The sequence below is a fragment of the Crinia signifera genome, chromosome 12, assembly GCF_055691185.1.
Source record: "Crinia signifera chromosome 12, ASM5569118v1, whole genome shotgun sequence".
NCBI lineage: Eukaryota > Metazoa > Chordata > Amphibia > Anura > Myobatrachidae > Crinia > Crinia signifera.
Window position 1 is genome coordinate 75,538,018 of NC_139228.1, and position 26,255 is coordinate 75,564,272.

At 44.8% G+C, this 26,255-nt stretch overlaps 2 protein-coding genes across 2 annotated transcripts in view; one reads left to right on the forward strand and one right to left on the reverse strand.

The window, feature by feature from the left end:
- Positions 1 to 11,514: 11,514 nt before the first annotated feature.
- Positions 11,515 to 24,617, reverse strand: KLHL28 (kelch like family member 28). Its single transcript, XM_083166119.1, has 5 exons — positions 24,441 to 24,617; positions 19,316 to 20,214; positions 17,505 to 17,948; positions 15,766 to 15,974; positions 11,515 to 13,220 (listed from the first exon to the last, which is right to left on the reverse strand). Exons 2-5 carry the CDS (start codon positions 20,212 to 20,214, stop codon positions 13,057 to 13,059), a joined length of 1,716 nt encoding a protein of 571 aa, XP_083022245.1. The 5' UTR covers positions 24,441 to 24,617; the 3' UTR covers positions 11,515 to 13,056.
- TOGARAM1 (TOG array regulator of axonemal microtubules 1) overlaps positions 24,598 to 26,255 on the forward strand; it is a 67,624-nt gene continuing 65,966 nt past the window's right edge. Inside the window, exon 1 of the mRNA XM_083166118.1 lies at positions 24,598 to 24,892. The gene's annotated coding sequence lies outside the window, so the exon portion shown is untranslated. The remainder of the gene's footprint in view (positions 24,893 to 26,255) is intronic.

A 26,255-nucleotide genomic window follows, 5' to 3' on the forward strand; every position in this document is an offset into this window, starting at 1 on the left:
TACAGAAATAAAATTTATGATAAAAAAAAAAAAAAAACCCACTTGTGTTTATTTCTGGAGCCAAAAGGCATGAGACTCATGCAGAAAATGGTTCTAAGATGAGAGGCAGTGAGAACATCCATGGTGTTTGTGATGAGTCACCGCGATTGGTTCCTAGCCTGCAGACCGCATTCATGTTGTCCATAGAACAGATTTAGGTTCCGTAGTACAAGCGTTGTGTGCACACACTAATAGATGCAGCTTGGAGAGTTCCTATGACCTGTACAGTGCGTGCCTCAACATTCAACATCCAGGACCGGTTTTGAGCGATATTATTTATAAATATTGCTTTGTGCGTTTGTTCCGTATCGCCAAGAATGTGTGCATCTGTGGTGTGGTAGTCCTACCATCGGGATCCCGACAGCGGAATGCTGACTGCCGGTGCATTTAAACAGTCTGGATTCCGATGTCGGAGTACTGACCGTTGAAAACCCGACTGGTCGGGCAGTCATTGAGCATCCGTGGATTATTAACAACGTCCTCAGTAGTCCTGCATGTACAGACGATTGAGCACACCATCAACAAGGGCAGTATGGCTCACACTACCCACCACCAATCGACAAGTGTGTATGCTCTTGCTGATGCCAGCACCTGACCAGATCCCCTCCACCACTGAGTCGTGTAGTGTGCACCCAGCAATATTGTCGTGCCGATAGAACTTAACGGATGTACAGTAGCAAGTAAAGCCAAGCACACACGGGGTGACGGGAGTAGGAGGTGGGGCTAAAATCACCCGTGTATACGCCCCTTAACAGTGAAAGATACACGCAAATGTGAATGAAGGCTAAAGACTTCTACATTTGACTATGTATTTATTAAACAGTTTACAAGTTCACCACAACATTACTGTTACAACAAGTATACGCAGCATGAAAGAAAAAAATAAAATAACAGCTTTTGTAAACAAATATTCTCTTACAATGAACAGTAATATTAAATATACATGTATAAAATGATCGCCCTGCTAAACTGCAGACATTAATATAAAAGTACACCTTCATTCAAGCAGACGGGCCCGCATCTATACACTAGATGGCACCTCAAGTGTCGCTCCATTTGGGCGCGCTCTGACATTACTGTTTTGTTATTCCGTCACTTTGACGAGCTGGTAATTATTTGCAATATATAACCCACACTTGAGCCCCGATCTTGCGGTTCATGTCACCTCAGTGTTTAAGGATACCTATCAGATACGTCATCTTCCATATTGCACGGGGATGGGATAGCGCCGTTGCTGATGGGTTCTGAAAGGAAGACTAGGTCGGGTATACGAAGACAGATCTAGGAGTATATATATAATAGGCCGCTAGTTTTTGGCGATACAGCAGTTCTAATTCTAGACAATTTTTAAAAAGGATAAAACCAGACCGTTATAAAACAGCTGCGTCCAGTCAACGTAGCAGCAACATTGCAGAACACACACATGCTACTAAATATTCACCTGTGGTATATGAGAGGGGCCAGGAGGAACGAGAGAAAAGATATATACACCTTTAAATAGAAGGGTAAGGCTAGCAGGGCGATTGTTTTATGGTGTTAATGTAATACCACTGTATTTACACAGTCTGTCTCATCATACACCGTCTATCGGAATACAAAAACTGCACTCCCTACTTATTTCATGACACTCGAAGGGTGATTCAGGTCGGTTTGTAAGAGCAAACTCCTTTAATAGACAAAACCGTGCTGCACTGCAGGTGGGTCAGATGTTACACGTGCAGAGAGTTACATTTGGGGCGAGTTGTTTCTGTGCAGGGTAAATACCGGCTGCTTAATTTTACAATGCATTTTAGATTTCAGCTTGAACACATCTGCCCCACATGAAGTGCACATGGTTTTGCCCTTTAGAGATTTTGCTTTTGCGAGACAACCTGAATTAGGCCCTTGCTTTGAATGAAAATGACATCGAGGGACAAAACAGCGCATAAGGCAATTCGTACAGTAAATCTCCAGTTTTGCTATGTAAATTAAGTTGGATAATAAGTTTAAGGCAAGCTTGGATTTTTTTTCTTTTTTTTTTTTGCATTTTATCGCTGTATAATGAGTTATGTATCGCTAGTCTCCATAGGAACGCACTTTGCAAGATGTGCAATACGCTCCTTAAAGGGGTTTAATAGTCTTGTGTCATCTCTTACAAATCCTCAGCAATGTAGCATTAAACAGTGGTTTCCAATTTCATTTCAAACCGTGCTTCCTCGGACGTCTTAACGGTAGTACGTGGGGAGAATCCTCATCCCATGACGCATGTAGCAGGGTCCTGGTGCGCACACGTGTAATGCTTTCCATTACAGATGCTGTTTAGGAGCTCAGCAGTGTGGAAGGCAATGGACAGAAGTCCTAGCTGTATCTATAAGGTGGATCATACCACGTAAAGCAAAACGGTAGGGGTCTGCACAAAACTATTATTGGGAAGGGAGGGGATATCGTTATATACTTACAGTGGAAAACTCATTTTGTTATAGAGTTTCTAGTACAGATTTGATGGTACCTTATAGAATTTGTCTAAGGTTTACAATAAATGAAATAAGAGGCGAATCTATAAGAAAAGGCATAAACACATGAATACGGAAATTAAGGCATGTGACACCTCTATGTACCAGTGAAGTTGCTGTGTTATCAGCCATTTCAGCGCTCACTCTAGCATCTACACCTTTCAAAACCGGTGCAGTTCATTTTTCCAAGCACGCAGCGTTTCCACAGCAAACTACACCACCACAGACAGGAAAGAGGAACTGCAGATTTCGATAGGTGCAGGGTGCTAGAATGAGCAAAATAAAAAAAAATCTTACACACAAAAAAACCAGACTACTCTCCCCACAATCCGTCATATACAGCGCTAATACGGAAATCAACAGTTCTCTATCATACAAGGGACATAGAAGTACAACTTTTGAAAGGATGGGTTTTAGATTTTATTGTGTGAACATTTTTTAAATTTTATTCAAACCACAATTTTATCTTTTATCGGATAATTCATTGCGAGACGGGTGTGGTATAGGGATCCGACAGTCATTAGCCGACGTCGGGATCCCGACTGGCCGGACCCAGACAGCATGGTGAGCTCAACTAAGCCCCTTGCAGGCACGGTGGCTACACGAGCCACCTATTCTATTCTTCCTCTATGGGGTCGTGAACCCCCACCAAGGAAAATAGCCGACGGCCGTCGGGAACCCGTCCAGCACCCTGGACAGCCATTACTGCAACCAGAAAGCTTAAAGAGGAAGCCTGATACTACGCATATAGATGAAAGGCTAAGGGGGTATTCAATCCCAGATTCCGATTGTTGAGACGCCCCGACAGTTGGAATCTGGTCCGTTTTTCATTCCTTCCGAAAGGAACACGACAGTCTGTATTGAATGTATCGAGTGTCGGAAAAACAGCCGTGAATACAACAATCTGCGGCTGTTATCGTCAAAACAGATCCCACTTGTTTTAAAATCGGATCTGTTTTGTTGGAATCCGCCTTCAAAGCAGTAGGCAACAGCAGCATTGGAAAGCAACGGATGCTATTTCCACTGGCGGCAAGAGCAGCCGCGATTGAACACCCCCCCTTAATGCTAATGATCAGTCACATGGTTGTATAATGGTTTGCGCAGAAGATATAATGAATCCTGCTCAACTTAAATCAGTGAAAGGTAAGGAAGGTGCATTATTTTGGAACACACAAATATCCTAATTAAGTTTGACAGGAGGTTTGTACCCTGAAGGGCAACCTCCCCTGTATCGCCAAGGGTCTAATAGTCCATACTTTCTTCTTTAATCAAGCGCTATGAAGCTATACCGCAGAGCAGTCGTACAGAATAATGGACCTCAGGAAATGGGAGGTGGAGGAATCGGATATGGCAGCTTAGATTTAATGGTATATAATAAAAAGACAGGATAAGCTACAACATCGTCTGTGCAGCGTTTAGCAAACATTTGCAACAGCGGTCCTCATTATTTTTTGGGGTGTTACCACTAGGACCCCCACAATATTTTCTCCATTTAAAAATACCACGTGACCATAATTAATAAAAGCAATAAAAAATAAAATAAAATGGGGGAACAAGAGGAGGATTTTTGAGTACAGAAACACAAATTATTAATAGTGCTGAAAGTGCCGTGCAACCAGTTATTGCAATTACCAGCAACCCATCTTCTCTTGCTAATTGAGGTGTTTATTCACTGGGAACACTGGATCCCTAGGGAACATGTGGGTGGACAGTAGTATTTTAATCCAGGTTGGTCTGTAAATCTAACTGAAGGACCATCATATTTAAAATTGTTCCAACATTACTGAGAAATCCAGTTATAGGAATAGAACCTCCACCAAGCACAATCTCTAAGCCCCTTATGCTGCCCATACACTTGTGCAATCAGATTCGATGCGACGATGTCCATCGAACCCGATCGCATCTTGTGGTGCTAAAAGTTCCCCCTTTACAGCACCCGATGGCACATCGGGTACTGGAAGAGGGCAGGCAGAGGGCGGTGAAGGTAGCGCAAGAAGTAGCACTAGCGGGCGGCGGGGGTCAGCGGTGGTGGCAAAAGTGTTTAAACACTGGGCAGCCCTATGATTGGCTGAGCTATCTCAGACAATCAGAGGTCTTTGAGCACATCTATAAATTTGCATAATATAAAATTATACAGAGCAGCTAATTGGTTGCCATGGGCCACTCCTCCTCCCTTATAACCGCTTTATAAATCTACCCCTGCATGACTAATAAACTAGGTATATGGGACCGGGGTTATCTTGGCTGTTGAGATTCCAACAGTCAGAAGACCAACAACAATACGCTTGTTTGGTAATTATTAATTTATGCGTAGTAGAGAATAAGCCAAATCCCAACAAGACAGTAATTAGTCTTGTGGGGTTTTTTTTTTTTTTTTTTTTATGATATTTGGGGAGCTTTAAGTTATGATAGTGACTGAAGAAGGTCCCATACAGTAAAAAAACAAAAACAAACAAACCCTCAACAACTCAATACCGCGCATGTGGAAATGTCCAGCGCTGCAAAGAAACTCACAATTTTTGATCCTTTTTACATTGGAGGATAGATCTCATTTGAGCATTTCAGGCCAACATGCTGACCGATCATGTATTTATCACCGCCAGGAGATTGTAATGGATTACTAACTCTTATAAAGAGTGACTATTATTGCTTTTATATTAGGTCTACTTCTATTATTGCTAGATGACATACTCTTAAGTGTACATGTCCCTTACAAATGGGGGCAGCCATTTTGTTGGCAATATTCAACCTATCAACCTCGGGATTAGTCACATCGCTGAAGACTAAAGCATAAACAGACCCACGCATTAGTGGTTATTGGTTCTACATGGACCTGGATAATATTCTCCACGAGCCAGAGGGAAACGTAACAAACCAGCCAGTTTGTAATGTAAAAATATGAAATAAAAAAAAAATATATATAAAGTTATCCAGCTGAGATTATGCATTATACAGGCACTGCTTATCACACCAACAAATACATAACAATTCCACCACCTTTTTGTAAGAAACAAAATTTTCTACTTGTTAAAATCCTGTGAAAATGACGGCTTCTGCAATATACTTAGTTTGCGCTGTGACCGTTTTTACTTTCACTTTGAGCTGTGACCGTTCTTATTTTTTATGATATATAAAATATAGAATAAAAGGTCTTGGAGACGCGTACTTAATTAGCTTTAACCTGATTTTAATTTAGAGAAATATACCATTTTAACCAGCAGTGCTCACATTTGCATACAACTACTGTATGTGGCACGCAATGAAATTAACTTATATGTAACCTACTATGCCACTGTGATTTGAATTATTTTTGGGGGGAAATATGCAAAAATCACAAGCAAACTAAGAAAAAAAAAAAAAAGAGAACACAAATGGTTCGGGAATGATCAGGACAGGACCAAAACTAGGTTCACAATAGATCTATTGAACACAATTTACGATGACTGACATTTTGTTCCAACACATTCTTACAACTGTTCAGTGTGTATGCACCGGGGGTCTAATTCTGGTTGGCTTTCGAGTATAGTTAAGGGATATTTAAGAAGGTACCGAAAGAGAAAAGCTACTGCGTCGTCATTTATTAGACATCATTATTGACACCCCATGAAGGACAGCGCTATACAGTTATTAGGACGACATGCATTGGGTCGATATACTTTATATCGATGCCCGAAATAGGTTGACACAGGTAAGGTCAAATAGGTCGACATGGGTAATGTTGACGTTATTGGAAGTTCGACACAAGCATTAGACCCACAATGGCAAGGTCGAAAGTCAAAATGTTGACATGGGGTTTCTTTTAACCGACAGGCGGCATTTCATGCCCTACCATCCAAAGCGGCATGGTGGTAGAATAGAACAGTGTGCCCAGCGTATCGAGGCACCGCGCCGGAAGCATGGCAACTGTTGACATTCAGTACAAAAAAAACTTGCGTCAACCTTTTCAGTCGACCTTCCCCTTGTCGACCTAATGCTTGTGTCTACCTTCCAATCACGTCAACATGTCCTGTGTTGACCTATTTGTCAAGGCCTGTCAACCTTCAGTGTTTGACCCAATGCATGTCGACCTAAACTGGGTCAACCCACTGACCCATACCCAAACTGCGTGAGGAGCACTACTGAATGTCGCTAGCAGGAAGCAGTTGCCATGGTCATTATGGGTAGAGTATCCTTAGAATATTTTGTTTGTATCATTTAGGCACAATATCCCAAACTACATAAAGACTTCAGAGTAAATGTTACTAAACCTTCTAAAAATTAAGAGACGTTGTGCAAAGCAACCAATGAGATTTTATCATTGATCTATTATGTCCAAGAAAACAAGCAACATGAAAATTTTTTTTAAATCTTTAGAAGTTTTAGTAAATTCAAGCCTTACACTCTTAAAATCCCTGATAATATAGTCCAGCGGTTCTCAAACTGTGGGTCCTGACCCCAAAGTGGGTCCCGACCTTCTCAGCATGGGGTGGTGACTCCATGTTGCTGACTATCAGGCTGATGACAATTCTAATCTCAGTCAGTGATTCAAGGAGTCTGAAAAATTTGTTGAATTGTCTGTCGTTTTAGACTCCTCCCATCACTCTGTGCCTCCACAATGCTGCCATGTATGTGCTGTCTGCTGACTACACCTGTGATGTGATGGGTTATGGTATATTAGACTCCTCCCATTATCTTGTGCCTCCACAATGCTGCCATGTATGTGCTGTCTGCTGACTACACGTGTGATGCGATGAGTTATGGTATATTAGACTCCTCCCATCACTCTGTGCCTTCACAATGCTGCCATGTATGTGCTGTCTGCTGACTACACGTGTGATGTGATGAGTTATGGTATATTAGACTCCTCCCATCACTCTGTGCCTCCACAATGCTGCCATGTATGTGCTGTCTGCTGCCTACACGTGTGATGTGATGAGTTATGGTATATCAGACTCCTCCCATTACTCTGCGCCTCCACAATGCTGCCATGTATGTGCCGTCTGCTGACTACACGTGTGATGTGATGGGTTATGGTATATTAGACTCCTCCCATCACTCTGTGCCTCCACAATGCTGCCATGTATGTGCTGTCTGCTGCCTACACGTGTGATGTGATGGGTTATGGTATATCAGACTCCTCCCATCACTCCGTGCCTCCACAATGCTGCCATGTATGTGCTGTCTGCTGACTACACATGTGATGTGATGGGTTATGGTATATTAGACTCCTCCCATTATCTTGTGCCTCCACAATGCTGCCATGTATGTGCTGTCTGCTGACTACACGTGTGATTTGATGGGTTATGGTATATTAGACTCCTCCCATTACTCTGTGCCTCCACAATGCTGCCACGTATGTGCTGTCTGCTGCCTACACCTGTGATGTGATGGGTTATGGTATATTAGACTCCTCCCATTATCTTGTGCCTCCACAATGCTGCCATGTATGTGCTGTCTGCTGACTACACGTGTGATTTGATGGGTTATGGTATATTAGACTCCTCCCATCACTCTGTGCCCCCACAATGCTGCCATGTATGTGCTGTCTGCTGACTACACATGTGATGTGATGGGTTATGGTATATTACACTCCTCCTATCACACTGTGCCCCCACAATGCTGCCATGTATGTGCTGTCTGCTGACTACACGTGTGATGTGATGGGTTATGGTATATTAGACTCCTCCCATCACTCTGTGCCCCTACAATGCTGCCATGTATGTGCTGTCTGCTGACTACACGTGTGATGTGATGGGTTATGGTATATTAGACTCCTCCCATCACTCTGTGCCTCCACAATGCTGCCATGTACAGTATGTGCTGTCTGCTGACTACACGTGTGATGTGATGGGTAATGGTATATTAGACTCCTCCCATCACTCTGTGCCTCCACAATGCTGCTATGTATGCGCTGTCTGCTGACTACACATGTGATGTGATGACCTTCTGCAGTAACTTGCTGGGGTCCTGTCATTATTTTTATTGTCTAATGGGGTCCCAGAGCAAAATAGTTTGAGCACCCCTGATATAGTCCATACTTGTACACCAAAGGAGTATTGCTACACATTTTAGTAGAGGAAATCGTAAGACCCCTGCCACTCTGAATGATAGAAATTGATACATTCATAGAATGCAATGGACAAATTGTGAGAGTAAAGGTAATTTTCAACAAAAAAAAACCCAACATTTAATAAGTATAAAGAGAAGCATTAATGCAACATTATTTGTAAGTTGAGAAAGCGGCGATACTGTAAGACGAGACAGGAGAAATTAGTAGGGGAAGACACTAGACAGAGGCAGCTCTTTTTGGGTGTATCTGACACTCTCCTAACAGATCCACTGATTAGCAGTTTACAGTGGTAACCGTAGTGCACAAATCCCTACAACGTAATGATCACAGGTGATGCTAACTTCTTCCGATTTCCATCTCCACCCATTCCTGCACACAAGTCATCTACTGTAATACCCAACAGGGAAACAGATTACACAGTTACTAAGTATTCATCAGCTGGATCACACTGCACTTAATCAACATTTTAATAGTTTATGATGGGTCTCGCCAACTGGAACTAGGGTGGCCAATCCCTGAATCGGTGGTATCCCAGGATTTGGCCCTAAAATTGCCGGGATTTGAAAAACACGGGACTGGAGTTTTCAATTCTGGGATTTCGGTATTAGACTGCGCATGTGTAAGTCTAACGCCATGCAGCGCCTAAGCACCCGCCTCCCGGTGGGGTGGCTCTACGCAGATTTACGTTGTCAGAGGTCACGCTGGGCAGCCCACCGGCCGCATCGCCTCTCCTAAGAAATATATTGATAAAAACCCAAATTAACTCCTGTCAAATAAACAGCCCTTTATTCTGGCAAGTTCTATGGTGTCAGATTTTGCAGACTATAAGACACCATAATGACTAATAAATTTGATAAAGTGCTGTAGAGCGTTAAACTGTCCACCCCCCACCAACAAAATAGTTAAAAGTGAACATGTAAACATCAATGTAATAATTATAAAAGAAGAAAATAAAAATCCACTTCTGCAAAACAGAATTGATGGTGATATTTGCAAAGCATCTGGTTGTAAAATCAGGCACTTCTGATCGTTTGTGCTGGAAATTTAAAAGTGCAAAGCTTTTACCTGGCATAGTGTTCCCGCTAGGCTGTTTTAGCAGGGCAGTGCGCCCTGCCTGATTTTTAAAGGGCTAAATGCGCCCTGCCTCTCTGGCAGCGCCCCTCTAAAACAGCCTGCCTTCCTCCCTGCAGGTGAGACCGGGGATGCCCGGCGCCGCTGTAGATAGCGATGCCCGCCGCTTTGCCAGCAGTGCAAAGCCTTCAAGGCGGCCGGGCCCGCCCCCTTCTGTGACGGCTGTGGCGGGGCCCGCCCCTTTTCTGAACGCTGGCAGCCAGGCCCGCCCTTTTTCGTCACGTCGGCAGGCCCAGTCCCCCCCTTCACGCTGCCCACTTTGAAGCGGCACCCTGCCCGCCGAAGTTCCTAGAAGGAACACTACTGGCGTATCTAGTTAGTAAAATCATTGCCCTTTTAAAGAAATTGGACAGAAACAACGATAAAAAGAATTATAAAACTCGACCCAATGTGTGGCATCTACCCTTACAGAAATTAGTTGGCGTTGGTCAACTCAAATTATTTGTGACACTCACCTAGAACTCCTGCTTCTATTTATTTGCAAGTGAGCTGCCATATGATGCTTTTTGGCAAAATTAAACAACTGCCCCTTTTGGCCATAACAGAATGAAGAAAGGTAGCAGCATGCTTACCATTGGTTATCTGGCACAGACCATTCAGCATAAATGGGCGTGTATTATGCTTCAAAAGGTGCAGCTTGTTTTTAGTATAATCACATTACAAAAAGCTGTAAACCACTTTAAAAATAAAAAAACCTCCAGGTAAGAAAAAAAAAAAAAAAAAAAAAAAAAAGATCTTTATGCTAAACCAGCGCATCTATGAGTTACAGGCGGAAGAGAGAATGATGTGCAATTCAGGGACAGGCCTTTGACAAAGTCGTGGAAGATGCACACCCAGCCATCAATCATTTTTTAGTTGGCTTCATGTACTTCCCCAATCTTGTATTACAGCACCTTTTTCTATGCTCCAGTTTCTAGAAATTGTCCCAAAGGGTAAGACTGGAGGACATTGACCGAATACCCAACATGTTATAGATAGCACCGTTGTTTATTAACACATAAAAAGTCTTAAGAAAGCAATGAAGTAACGGACGAGGGGGCCTCTAAAACACAAAGCCTGGACCCTGACGTATACGGGATTGTTAGCCATCTAATATATCCGCCATCTTCCCCATTCCCTGACCACCTCTGCACGTGAGCAGGACTTACAGTAAACCCATCACAATGGTCTTACATCTTAGAACTTTATTTCACATCCAATTACATTTTTTGGGAATAACCTACCCTTGCTTAGTGGCTAAACTCCGCACTGTGTGTACAATTCATAAATGCAAATTGTACTTATTGTAACAATTTAGATTGTAATCTATGGCATTAAATATTTAGGGGGAGATATACTAAGCATTGCAGAGAGATATTGTTGTTTTGGCCAATCTGCTCCTAACTGCCATCTTACATGCTGTGCTTGGAAAATGACCATTGTGAGCACTGTGCGTATAGGACACGCCCCCTTCCTGCTAGCAACCCCCCCCCATTTTTAAAGGAAACCGCTCATGTGTCTGAGACAACCTGTGGATCTATAGTAGGAATGAATGCAGCACGTTTGAAAATGTGACAGTTAGTAATGACTACAGCTGTGCACCAGCTAGGGAGTCTGGGAAATGTGCCAGTTAGTAATGACTACACCTGTGGACCGTTGGTAGATCTCAAGGACCTAAAGTAATAGTATTATCTGACACTCACAAATGTTTGGATTTTCATTGTCATATACAGAGATAGAAGACCATGATTACTCAGAATATTAGATTATTTCTGATTTGCCATTTTAGACCGTTTCCAATAATCTCTCAAAATTTTGATAACATAATATTTAAACATTTATTGAACAGTGCCGTACAGGCACCAATCAGATCGCAGCTGGTCACTGTATAACAGAGAGGCTATGAAGCCAGGGTACACATGAGAAGAGTAGGCTGTACAGCACACGGATGCTTGACAGATAAAAGATTTTTCATCAGGTTTGGTATTTTAAAATCCTACTCCATTAAAATAAATCACACTGAAGTGTACTTGTTGTCCATACAGAAAGGAGGCAGCCATTTTGAACCAATAGTCATGACAATATAATCTCTCAATTAACAAGTGACAAAATGGAGACATGACTTGCATGAGGGGGTCTAGGCCAGAGATGGGGAACCTTTTGGCACGCCAGCTGTTGTTGAACTCTACATACCAGCATGCCCTGCTACCGGTTTGCTATTTGGCCATGTTAAAACTGTTACAAGGCATGCTGGGATGTATAGTTCTGGAGCTGGAGTGCCAAAAGGTTCCCCCACCCCTGGTCTAGGCAATGTGACTGGTTCTGAAAGGAATCCGACACTTTCTGGGTGAAATTGGTATAGATGAAAATGGCGTATGTCAATTCACTAGGGACAAAATGAGAAGACAGACGGTCTAAGCAGGACGTGTCTCGGTGATACGGCTTAATAGTGCGGAACAGGCCGCCATTTTGTTTCACTGGGAACCACTTACATTCCCTTAGAATCTACTTTGCATCTTTGGAATCAGTGACATGTTTACCACACACAGGATGGGTTTTGCTTTTGTTTTAGGACTTAAATACAGAAACCAAGACAAGGGAAGACTGATATTTCGGTAAGATTAAGAAACCCTTCCACAACCAATGTCTAGTGCAATTCAAATACCAACTGTATATATCAATAAGCAAAGAACATATCTATACTTTGAGGACACTGTAGAAGACCAAACAGTGATTTCAAATTTCAATTATTTTGAGATCTTAAATTTGGAAGAACCGTACAATCGCGCCCGCACATTCTCCTGCGACACACCCTGCATGTTACTGATTTTGTGGTTACGTAAAAGGTTTCCCATACGGGCACATTAAAGAAAATAAATTGTTGACATCCCCGCTCACCACCCACTTTCCATGGTAGACATAACATGGCATGTCCTCTATCCGTCGCGGACCCTTATATTGAAACCGTCCTGAAAGGGAGGATTGTCAAGTTACAGAAAGAACAACATATCCGCAAATGTTAAACAGACCCAACACAGAATCCTTTTTTGCTCTTCATTGTAAACTTACATCTCCAGCACCAGCAATAACCACATCCTGTTCTTCCCACGAACTACAACTGCAAATGGTGGGTAATTATTCTAGAGTTTTCCAGAGCTTTTGAGAATACGATAAGATTGGGAAAACGGAGTCATGCTAGTTAAGATTTACTGAATACAAAAATAAGTGACCGTAACTGCTGAAGGGGCGTCACCCGGCAGTCGATCTGAATTCCCCTGAATCGCCACATCTTCGATTTCCTGGAAACGAGGTCTCGGACGTCTGCTCATGCAGGAATATATTATTACACAATGTGCTTATGGTTCATCAAAGGGCCGTTAGACCAAAGTTACACCGAGAATACGCCATTCCGGCCGAATCCAGCCAAGTGTCCGAGATGGGGTCGTATTTCTGCACTGTATTTAGATAGGAGGACCCTGAGTGACCACCGACCACGTAGAGGTAGTTCTCAATCACCGCTGCTCCAACTCCTGCACAGGAAGGAAAAAGAGGACTATTAAGCTCTAGAAATGTTTTTATTACAAGTATACTATATACGAGGATTGGTTATTCTATCATCTTCATTACTTATGACTGGGTGCTCTGATAATGGTTGGGAACTCAGGGCCTTATTCTAGTTCACTCTGACAAAATCCTTCTTAGATGGACAAAACCATGTGCACTGCAGGTGGGGTAGATGTTACTTGTGAAGAGAGAGTTAGATTTGGGTGGGGTTTTACTTCAAAGTGAGATCTATATTGCAGTGTAAAAATAAAGCAGTCAGTATTTACCCTGCACAGAAACAAAATAACTCACCCAAATCGAATTATCTCTGCACATTACACATCTGCCCCCCTGCAGTGCACATGGTTTTGGCCATCTAAGAAGGATTTTGTCAGAAAGAGTGAACTAGAATAAAGGCCCTCAGTCAGGTGCACCAAGTATGTCCGGCCTTGGTGCGAGTGCTCAATGACTCCACTTTTCCTAATAAATAGGGCTGTTCTTGCCTTTAGTTCAGCATCTAGAACTACACAGTTTACCATAGGTTCTAGAGCAGTGGTTTACCATTACCAGAAAAGGGGGAGAGGGGGGAATGGGAGACACTAAGCCACCTAGCCCAGATGTTATTAAACTTAAGGTCCATACACACTGGGGGATTTTGCCCAGCGTGTATGGACAGAGATGACCGCTGTCATCGTTGGGGGAAAAGCCGCTCAATCCATACACAATGAGCGGCTTTCCCCCTGCCCGGCGCTGTCAGAGGTGTCGACGGCTTTGCATAGACAACGCTATGGAAAGCCATCCACAAAGCCGCTTATCTGCTGGTAATACCAGCAGATGAGAGGCTTCCCCGGCAAGGATGTGGGAGCGTGTATCACCACTCACTGCCGTGCCGTACACACTGGGCGGCTTTGAGCTAAAAGCTGCTCAAATCACCAAGTTTGAGCGGCTTTCATATCAAAATCGCCCAGTGTGTATGGGCCTTAAGACTCGGTGCCTCTAAAGCAGTTATTCCTGTACTGTGGTGTTCTGTAGCACATTCCACTAGGATTAAGAGGTGTGGGTGACTTCATACTGCCTTAACTAAATGGTCACCAATACTTTACACTGATATTCTATCTGTGGTTCTTCCATAAAAAAAAGCTCTGCCTTACCGATCCCTGTGTAGGAGGCAGAATGGAACAATATTGGTCCTAGATAACGAGCTTTTATGCTACTACCCTGAGGTTCCGTGTCAGAATCTAAAGGTGCCCATACACTAATGCGATTTGGGCACTTTTCATCCAAATTCAACAGACCAGTTTGATATAATCAGATGAGAAAAAAAAACAAAAACATTGTGAAATCGCATGGGTTTCACCCCCAAATCAGTTGCCATGAGCGGTCCAGTGCACATCTTATCGGAGCCGGAGATCCCAAGGCCTGCATTTTAGAAAGCTTTGCGGAAATCGCCAACGATACAATGTACATAAAAGGACTGCATACAACACACCCACCTGGAAAGATGCCGGGTGGATCAAGGGGGATCGTATGTGACTTCTTCCCCTTGGTGTATGGCCACCTTGTTGTACACCCTCCATTTAAGACCTCATCAGCTGGTCTTTCCCCATTCTCCTCTTATTATTTTCCTCCCAGTTTATTTTTACATGTTAATATCGGCTACATAATACGGTTTGATTTGACTTCATTGCATAAATTGTTCCAATGTTTATGATGAATTAGGATGACCTAGATGTTAAACTGACCTCAATATGTCTGTACAAATAATGGGTTGGTCCTTAATAAAACATAAAGTGCATGAATAAAAACCAACAACAACCCTTAGACTCTGCATTTGTGGCTACAGAAATGTTACATAGGAGTCTTCTCCTACAGGACATAAGGCGTGCCTGCGCAGATGTGGTCGAAATCGAAGGATTGCATGCGATATCTCACACATGTATGGGCAGCATTAGAATGACCTCAAGTACAAAACCACAACAAAATAATTAAAAACCTAGAGAGCACAATAAGTATAATGCAGGGTTTTGTGCAAGACGGTGCAGGTATCCACCAGCGAGCTGCTGGCCTGTCTTGTGGCGTTCCTCTGCCGCAGGTGTAAGGAGAAGGGATCATCAACATATATTGCTCAATGGCTGACCACTGGGGATCATTCCCTCACCGGAGTCAGTCAGACCATCATCTTCCTCAGTCCGGCCAATGTAATGTTTCTCCACATGCTCTCAGATCTGATGCACATGGGACCGCGCATCGCACCTTATGGCACATCAAACATATTGGATTTGGGCTGATTTCTCTGCCCGATCCATCGGGAACAGGTGAAATCAACCCAAATCGTTGAAGTATATGAAGGTCCTTTAGTTATATAATCTGTTCACTTCTTCCTCTTGGCTTATGGAGAGATTATATATTGGGTGAGGAGCAGAACTCCTAGGATTTCACAAACAAAGTAAATAATTGATCAAGACCGCTACTAACATTCACAAGGAGGCCTAAATTATTGATCGTCCATGTTATATTTCACATTTCTCTCACCTGTCCTGGGCTCTGTCATCGGTCTGCAGACAGTCCACTGATTTTGGTGAGGGTCGAACCTCTCGATGCTCGACAAGTGAGACACTCCGTTGTGACCGCCGACGACAAATATAAACCCCAGCATAACGCTCACTCCAAAATTAATCCTTTTGTCTGCCATTGGAGCCACCATATCCCAGGAGTCTTTAGCAGGATCATATCGCTCCACGCTAGATAAAGAGAGCGACAGACAAATAAAGGCAGCGTTTAAACATAATCGCAAGCTGACCGTCATCCATAGGATGATGCAGACAACATTCTGACAGTTAGAAACTCAGGGGTAGATGTATGAAGCAGTGATAAAGGGAAGAGAAGTGATAAAGTGCCTGGTATCACCGGCCAATCATCTCCTAACTGTCCCTTTTTAAACCCAGCCTGTAACTTAACAGTCAGGAGCTGATTGGCCGGTGATAAAGTACCAAGCATCGGCATCCTGTGTTGAGGATCTGCGCATGCATCGGTCTTCTCTACGGGTGCCCTCAGAGACTTGAATAGTCGCAGCGGGGGGGGTTGCAGGGTACGTACTGGGTGCTTTCACATGCGTTTCCTGTGCATACCCACAAAACCGCTTGGTGTGCCGGGGAAAAAGATGGGCTTGTTAATGCAAATGGGGGCGGTTTCCTGCCTTCCATGGGCGGGTAGCTAGCATCACCAGAGAGTGATTTAGCCTTATGAGCACTTCTGAAATCATCCAATGGTCGGTGACCATCGAATGATTTAGGGGCCCCACGCAAGGCTGCTAATGGTTGTTTATGCAAAACATTTATTTGCAGGCCTGCAGGGAAATTCGGCGGGTAGTGGGGGTGGGTGTTCTTGCAGAGCAGCAAAAAAATTCTGCTTTTCAAGTCAACCAGAATGAGGACCATAAGCCCCTGCTTTAACCCACTTCAGATCATGGACACAGAGTCTGGTTTGGAGCAGTTGTTTAAATACTTACCCCAGTCCAAGACTAGGGTTGTCATCCCTCAAAGTTGACCCAGGTATCCTTGTAGTATTGGACGCTTAGAGATTATTTACTATATGGATTTTGAGGACACGGAGGGCCGGACTCAAAATTTTTAATCGTGCCCGCGATCCCCTGCTGTTTTATGGCCCCGGCCAACGTATGAATGCATTCATACTTGACCCGATAAAGCCGCTGTGTCCCATTCGCCAGCGCCGGGCTAGCTAACCCTGCTGCTGGCTCCAGGCTGCACTTGAGATCTCGCGCATGCTCAGAAAGGCTGGCCGGGGGGTGAAGAGACCGCTCATCATCACCGGAGGGAGGAGTTTGCGCTCCCCTGCTTCGGCAGACAAGGTGTTAATAAATCTTGTTGATGTCCCTTCCTGCTTTGCATCGTTACGAAGCAGGAAGTGTTATAGCGCCAGGATAAGCGCCGCTATAATACATCTACCCCTGACTTTTTACATTGTTGAATTATATAAAACTTTAATCATCTGCAGGAAAACCACTGGCTAAAAACCAGTAGTTTGTTAAGGAACACTGAAGACTCTCTGCCGGCTTAGATTGTGGTATCTCTTGTATTTACACATAGAAGTGGTTTCCTTAACAACCATGTATTAATAGCGACAAAGGTGGATAATTAAATCCCTTGATGATTATTACCAGAAGGATTTAAATGCTGCCTAAAACAAACATAACACTACACAACAGTGTGTGTGTTTATCTATATGTACACACACACACACACATAAGGTACCTGTTCATATGAGCTGGTCCATAGCCACCAATAGCATAGATCATTCCATCCAACACCGCTCCTGCAAAGCAGCTCCTGGTTTTTATCATTGGAGCGACTGGCTGCCATTCTTTAGCCTTGGGTATATATTTTTCCACCGACTGTAAGCACGATTGTCCGTCATAGCCCCCTAAGGCATACAGTTCTCCCGCTAAGACCACGGCACCGAGAGTGCTCCGACACTCGTTCATTCTCTCCACTGCCGTCCACGTGTTGGTCACGGGGTCCCAGCACTCCACTGAGCTTTCATGCTTCCTGTAGTTGATTCCCTGTCTGACATGGGTGGCGATACCCCCGACAACATACACTTTCTGGTCCAGGGTGCAAAGTCCAAATTCATAGCGGGTGGATCCCAGGGGTGCCAGGCCTATCCACGAATCGTCCTGGGGGAAATACATCTCCATACTGAAAGGAACGAGAAATGATGAAATAATACTTATCAAGATGTATTGAAAGGTCGATACTGAACTACTAATGCCCATGACTCTGCTCCTGGCTCCAGTGCTGTACACTGATCAATAGAGACAGGATTATATGTATCTGCAGATTTTTCCCATTCTCACAGGTTATTTACCTAAAATCTAGTGATGGTGCATATTTTTTCCAACTGTGGGCACTTCACAATTAGGCCCCGCCCCTTTTCCACCCGCGAATCACGGCACTGCTTTGCCCTGCTGCTGTTGGCCAGGTAGAAGTAGAGTGTACAGGCCGGGCCAATATGTGAGACCTTGGATGTACGCTACGTCTGACACTGCTCTAGGCTGCCAATCCATTTTACTATGTCAGTCGGGGCGGACGCCGTCACAACGCTCCTGAACCTTTGCCTGCCCCTGGACTGGGACTGAGCAGAGGAGGTGTGTGGAAGAGTTGTGACATCACGCGGAGCGGAGGAAATGCCGGGTCATAGTGAGTATGCGGCGCAGGGAGGAAGCCTTCCAACGGCGCTGCCCTCACATGCTATGCTGACATTGGATCCACCAGCGCTGGAGATGAGGGTCCGTGTAGTTGACACAATCTTACTACCGAACATTTGGAACAGTACCTGATTGTTTACATTTTCAAGAGCAACAAAATATTAAATAATTGTTAATTATCAATATGTTATTCTACTGCTTACTAATTGTATGCTGATTTTGAAATAAAGAAGTAAAAAAATTACTTTTTTATTATTATTTAATGTAGCATATTTTAACACTTTTCATGCATATTTGCATGTATATGTCAAGCTTTTTATGTTGCATATAATCCTGTCTCTTCTGATCAGTAACAGTCAAGGAAATGAATGACAAAACCAATCAAGTTGCTCAATTAACAGAGCATACAACAACATATAGATATAGGATGCTTGCAACTAGGGATCATTACAAAAAACTTGTTTTTCTGGCGTATATGATAAATTCCCATCAACCAGGTACAGTCACCTAACACACAAACACCGCTGGGCCGTACACAATGGGCGGCTTTTGAGCTGAAAGTCACCCAGTGCGTATGGGCCTTAAGGTCCATACACACTGGGCGATTTTGCCCAGCGGGATGGACAGCGATGATCATTGTCACCACTGTGGGGAAAGCCGCTCAGTGCATACACACTGACCGGCTTTCTCCCTGCCCAGCGCTGTCAGCTGTGATAATGCGGGAGCATGCTGCAGCTATTAATACTCATCGCTGCCCCGTACACACTGGGCGGCTTTCGCGCTGAGAGCCACTCAGGGAGTTTAGGTCAACAGAAGCTGGGGCACCAAGGGACCCTGGATGAATCTATACACACGTACCTCTCTAGGCATGCGAACAGTCCAGCTTTCCCCCCCACCGCACAAAGCACTTTGGGAGCACAGCGTGGCTGCGTCTTTAGCACCGTCTGATGGGAGAGTCTATGTTCAGGCATAAAATGGTATTTCAGAGCTTCGTTCAACAAGTGTTTACATGTGTGGTCATCGCGTATAAGGTGATTAGCTTCGTACAGCCTGGTGAGAAACTTGACACTCAGCAAGGGCAGACGGACACAGTGCAATAACTGAGAAAGGAACTTCTGCCTCTCTTGCACATCATACTTAATCCATGCTTCTAGTGCATAGAACACGCTCTCCTCGCTAACAACATTCAAACAGTCATTGGAAACGATCTCGTGCAACTCGGAATTCGTCAGCTCGAAAAACTCTTCTGTCTGACAAACGTCCTCAAAGTTCTGGCAAATGAACTTGTTGGCGGCTAGGTAGAGTTCGTGACAGCCGTAAGTCTCGGCAAAACGTGAAATCCCGATGCAATTGCCTACATCTAGCTGGCTCTCCAGGAACGCGCAGCATTCCTTCAGGACGAGCTTGATCTGTAGGAGGTTTGCGGCTGGAAGAAGAGATTCCACTGTTTCCTGCGAGATGAAGACTGTTCCTGTATATGCGTATTCTATGATGGCCTGGAGGGCAGCCTCGTCCACGCACTGGAACTCCACCTGCGAATTCTCTTTCTCCGAAAGGTTTCCGGTGAACATGGCTTTGAAGTATGGGCTAATGCTGGCGAGCACCACTTTGTGGGCGTGTATCTTGACATCGCCCACCTGGAGGACGATATCGCACAGCTCGTGGTGCTGGCGGAGGAGGTTCAGGCCTTGCAGAAGCTGTTCTGAGTGCAAGTGGGTTATGTTGGCAAGCATGTAGGACTGAGAGGACTGGTCCATCTGGAGAGAGAAGGAAACACATTCAGAAGGTCAATGTGAAGGTCATTTATTTTTATGGGCACATTACTATAGGGATCTTGTCAAGGACACAAGTCAGCAAATGTGCTATCCCAAGATTGAACACAGGGGTCTTATTCAGATGTGGTTGGAGGGGAGTCTCATATCGCAGAGTACCGACTACCAGTACCTTACACCAGACCTGTACAGTGTCTTTGCAGCATGGTTCTCAGACATAGGATCCAGTATGACATCAGTCAGGGATTGACAGTCCGGTACTGTTAGGGGGCAGGGGGAAGTGTGTAACTGCCATTGTGGATGAGGCCAGGAACTTTGTGGAAGGACGGAGATTTCCTGGCCTCTTCATTGCATCTACGACCGCCGGCTTTGTGTGACCACATGGGTGTTGGAGGTCATCCGATGCAGCGTCAGAAGTAGGGTTTACTAGGATTTTTTTTTTTAGGGCAGGGTGCTGACCACCGAGCAGGGCACATTTTACACGAGAAACAAACAACAAAAATTATATATAAAAAGTCACATTGCTCCAGGATTACACCTATTACACATGCTACACACTGTAGCCCATTACATATTATGCCACATAAGCATACCTACATGCTAGTTGCCAGGGATTACATGCTCGTTGCCTGAGGGGGTAATTCCATGCTCGTTGCTCAGGGGGCTGGAAAAGCTGACACGTGGCTCTCAACAGAGGAGGGGAGCGGTGTGTCAGCGCCATGAGGGACAGGATACAGCAAGATGAACAGCTCTCAGACGCATCCCATCCCCCCCCCACACTGACAGGCCGCTCAACCCCTTGGTTAAGAGCGGCTTGTTGGCTTTTCCAGACGCATTCCGTCCCCTGCAGACTTCAACATTGCAGCTGGGGGCGCATGGAATGCACAGCAATTTACAGGGCATGGCGGCTTTACAAGTTAAAAAACGGTCAGGGTACAGCACCCTGCAAAAGAAAGCTAGAGTGAACACTAGAGATTGGATCAGTAGTGCATGCAAAAGATGTGATGCCCCCTGCTGCATTACTATATTGGTGCTATCGCTGCTGCTTCCATATAAGCAGCACCAATCGCCTCTTCTACCGCATCTGAATCAGACCCAGTATACAGACGTATATGTTTGTACAATATAGGTGCACATTTGCTAAGTTAGTGTCAGATTTACTACAGGGATCAATTCAATTAGCTGCGGTGGGTGGAATGAGCTCAAAAGTGCTCGTTGCTCCATAAGGCGGCAAGCAACTTTGCGCGAATTTGGGTTGAAACCAGCCCACGAAGGCTGTCAAATTGGCTGCTGTTGCAAACAGCAACGCACCTTGCACCCTACGCATTTAATAGGATCGACCCCAAAAGACTGCTGTGTAATACTGGGTGAGACGATTCAAGGGCTATTAAGAATGAAGGGTAATATTGTACTTCACCATGTCTCAGACATTATAAGTTTCAATTTGTAAAGAAAAGTGTGTGTTAAAACTAATAAAGCTAGTCGATGTTTATATATATTTTTTTAAAAAGGTTACTGCTGAAACCAATCCCCATGGTTACAAACCAGGACTTTGCAGCATCTCAGCTCACTTTACTGATCAAATGGCTGGGGTCACAGCAGCACATGAATGAAGCCCACTGATACCTGTAGGGTCCTTTATTTTTATTTTTCTAACACAGTGATCAGCCTGTGGTCTATCACACACACTTTACTGATCACTTGGGCCGGATCCTAGCTCAGCCTTCACTGCCAGCGGGCAGAGAAGGCTGTGCATGGTGTACAGGAACCAAAGGGGGAAGCCCCATTAATGCTATCTGAAAATAGTGTTATTATGACAGGGCTTCTCAGGGTATTAATATTTTTTTATTTAAGTAAATTCGGGAAGATCACATTTTCCATTATGAGGGCGGGAATTAAATTGTCTCCTCGCCAGCAGATAGCACCCAACGAAGCTGTTAAATTGTCGTTCCGTTTAAGTGAGATTAGCTGCCGCCGCCATTTCAGCTTGCACCCCCCCCCCCAGGGACACAACTCAGCCTTTGTGCCATCACTTTATTCACATTTAGCCGTTTTACGCAGCAAAACCTGACCCTGATGAGTGTGATTCCCATTACTTTAGATGGGAAATCAGGGGTTGATAAAGAATTGAATTTACTCCTACAGTATGTACGGGAAATGCAATATGGTTACAAAAAAAAAAAAAAAAGAGAGAAATGTAAGGGTTTGGAGGAGAATTTTTCTAATTCTCCAATTGCCCATTAGTACAGTGATACTAAAAAAGCAGAGAAACTAAAATAATATTGATACTGATCTAGGTAGACAGTAACAAAAGATCAACAGTGCCCAAGGATCGACATAAAAAGGTTGATGAGTTTTTCATGTTTTTGCAGGTTCCCGCTGCACTTTACAATTAGAAACAGGGATAAAACAAATTGGGTTGTTACAGACAATCAAATGGTAGGAGGGCCCTGCTCGCAATCTTACTTCTATAGAATCAATTGTTTGAGGGAATAAGCTCCTGTCTAGCATTTGTTTGCATGACCAGCCCAGCTGTGGTCACCACATTTCGGCGCCCTTATGCATGAAATTAGGTATGCTGAGTGGCTTCCCTGTATGAAGGACCTGGCACACACATTCATCCCTGAAACCCAACACTATGCAGAATTCTGCTCCAACCTCAGGAGGGGGCGTGAGAAGAAACCCAGGGTAAGTGCAGCCTCGGGACTGGTCGCTAAAAATAATTGAATTAGCTCTCAGCCACAGTAATTCCCAGATACAATTAAATCTCCCCTCCAAAGAAAGATGGACTGTTCCTTTCTCCTACCGCCTGGGATTTATAATCAGAAAACCGCAGGAATGTGCAAAAGTAAACCTCTGATTTAAGCAAAGTCATGCTTGGCTGACTATCAACTGGGTAACCTAGCATGATAAACAAAGTCCTAAAGAGGCCTCACTAGACTACTCCAACCACCAGATACAACTAAACATGATATTACTAACCTACTCCAATAAGCAATCAATTCTGAACATAGTACTAAATCACACACACAAGCAAAACATAGACCTGCAGACTGTTTATTTTTTATTATTAATACTACTTTAAACATAAGCAATAGAGGAAATGATGTGTGCTTATTTAACACAAGCTTTTGGAGCATGCAGCATAACGCTCTAACACACAACATAAGTCCATTTTAGTAGCCGGTTAAGCTCTGGGAGTGTGGAATGAAACCCATGTAAACACGGAGAACATGCAAACGCCACACAAACAAGACTTTACTCAGAATTGAACACATGATTACTCTGCTGTGAGGAAGCAATGCTAAGCTCTGTGCCACTGTGCTGCCCCACAGACTTAAACAGCCAACTGGTTTCACCCAGTGCACTCAGCTCCCCGGCATACGGAGCACTCAGCTACCTGGCACCCGTTACCCCATGCACCTGTCAGTTTGGCCAGCCCCCACTCTGGCAGACATCAATTTGGGTACTCAGCTCCCTGGCAGCTGTCACCCTGGACAATCCTGACTATGACACCCGTCATCCTGTCCAGCCCCCACTCTGGCACCCATTACCCTGGCCAGTCCCTACTCTGGCACCCATCATCCTGGGCACCCAGCTCCGTAGCACCATTCAGCCTTGGTGGCACCTCGCTCCTTTGTCCCCATCAACCTGGGCAGCCCCCACTCTGGCATCCATCAGTTTGGGCAGTCCCCTTTCTGGCACCCATTACCCTGGGCATTCTCCACTCTGGCACCTGTCAGAGTGGGTTGAACTCGATGGACTGACGTCTTTTTCCAGCCTTAATTATTAGGTTACTAAGTAGATTGGGCACCCAGCTCCCTGGGACCTGTCAAGTTGGGCATCGCCCACTCTGGTACCTGTCAGATTGGGCACCTAGCTCCTGGCACCTGTCAACCTGGGCAGGTTTCCCCCCTTCTGGCACCTGTTAGATTGGGCACTCGGCTCCCTTGCACCCTTAACCCTGGGCAGCCCTTACTCTGGCACCCGTCAACCTGGGCACTCAGCTCTCTGGGACCCATCAGTTTGGGCAGCCCCCATTCGCTCACCCGTCAGTTTGCGCAGTCCCCTTTTTGACACCTGTCACCCTGGGCAGTCCCCTCCGGCAACCGAGTAAGCGCAGCGTTCTGTCTGTCACCAGGCACCTCCCCATCCCCTCAGGCGCCCATATCGCCGGCCCCCAGTGACACCAGCACCGCCGGCCCACATACCTGTGTCACCCAGAGACGGCGGAACAGACACGAGCGCGGCCTCCTCTCCGTTCACACAAACCCAAAACACAGCGGAGAGAGCGCGTCACTTCCGGGTCACGGAGGCCCCGCCCTGAAAGATTTGCTCCGCCATGAAGGCGCCCTGGAACATGCGTGCGCACCAAGGGGCAACGCGGCTGCTTCCGGCGTCACGCTCTGCCCTTCCCAATAGTGGGCGGGGCCGTTGCGACTCGAGCCGGGCGAGCTGATGCAGTGGGCGTTTCTCTGGCGGAGTGGGCGGAGCTAGGCCGGCAGCACAGGGAGTGAGGAGGAGACGGGAGAGACAACACACTGTGACTCGGTGTCTCTATGGCCGGACCGGCGCCTGTGTGACCCCGCAGGAGCTCCCCTGTGCTTCCGCCCGAGGCTGCTGCAGGTCGTCATCACCGTCCCTGCACCACGGTGCTTCTTATGTGGGTGTCACTAGCATGTAGTGTATGGCTTCAACTGTGTATTGTGTCATTTGTGTATAGTAATTGTCTCATCTCCATATAGACTGGCGTATTGCTTTACTGCTGTGCATTATATTGCTTTATTTATATACAGTGGCTTGTATGTGTATGTAGTACAGTGTCTCTTTTCCATAAAGAATAGAATATTGCTATATTTCTATACAGTTTATGGCTATCACTAGATAGTAGCTTGTTTTACTGTATATGGATGGGTACTATGGGTCAACGCGTCGATACATCTTTGGTTGACACCTGAAATAAGTCGTCAGGGTCGGAAGATCGACACAAGCATCAGGTCAACAATGGGAAGGTCGATGTGAATTTTGCACTTTTTCTTTTGTCCCAAATGTCGACACAGTCGGCGTGAACACCGTCCAAGTGTACCGCGTCCCCTCGCATCTGCACAAGCCATGCTTTGGGCACTGCTTTATTCTCCCACCGCACTGTAGTGGATGGTAGGGCATGAAATACCACCTGTCGGCTCAAAAAAAGTCAAAAACTCATGTCGACCTTTTGACTGTCTACCGTCCCTGTCGTCCTTAGCCTTGACAGCCAGGTGTCGACTTAAGGTGGTCAACCCAATGCATAATGACCGTATCTATGTATATGGTACCGAATGTCTCATTTCCATACAGTATATTGCTGCATTTGCTTTATTGTAGCTTGTATGACTGCATGTGTATATAGTACATTGCTTTGTGTATGTATATTCTGTTGCTTTATTTGGATCTAGTTCATTTGTGTATTTTCTGTATAATACATTGCTGCATTATTATATTGTCTGGCCCCCAGCCTGGGCAGTGGTTCTTATCTTGGTTTGTACTCGGGGGCTGATAAAGCCGTTACTGCACTTTTCATATAGAAGGTTCCTATGTATAGTAGTACTTGGGATAACAGCTGCCCTGAATTTTCCCTGTATAGATGAACTCTGCAATCAGACATTTAGCAAACTCTATACCATTGGCTTCCAGAGTTTCATGGTTCATTGCACCCTTAGGGTCTTAGACTTGACTTGGTCGACACTGCCAAAAGGTTGACACAAGCTTGGCACACTATTATAATCCCAGTCTATGCCCATTTGGATAGTAAAGTATGCAAGTGGACATAATCATGAAAAATAAAAAAAACCATGTCGACCTTTTGTCAGTGCCGACCTAAGGTATGTCGGTCCTTTTTGGTGTCAACATAGTCACTCTCGACCATTAGTAGACAACTTAGTGAATGTTGACCTAGACTTTTTTTATCCACTGACTCCATACCAACACAAACTAACACACCGGGTCCCGGAGGTTGGGGACATGGTGACACAAAGACACTGGGTCCT

Bases quoted from the DNA above. Each gene is read 5' to 3' on its own strand.
- KLHL28 (XM_083166119.1), bottom strand. From the start codon at position 20,214: ATGGACCAGTCCTCTCAGTCCTACATGCTTGCCAACATAACCCACTTG. The intron at 15,975-17,504 runs GTACCTTATGTG...CTCTTTATCTAG, and splicing joins GGACCAGCTCATATGAACAG to CGTGGAGCGATATGATCCTG. The intron at 13,221-15,765 runs GTGAGAGAAATG...CTTCCTGTGCAG, and splicing joins GATGACAGAGCCCAGGACAG to GAGTTGGAGCAGCGGTGATT.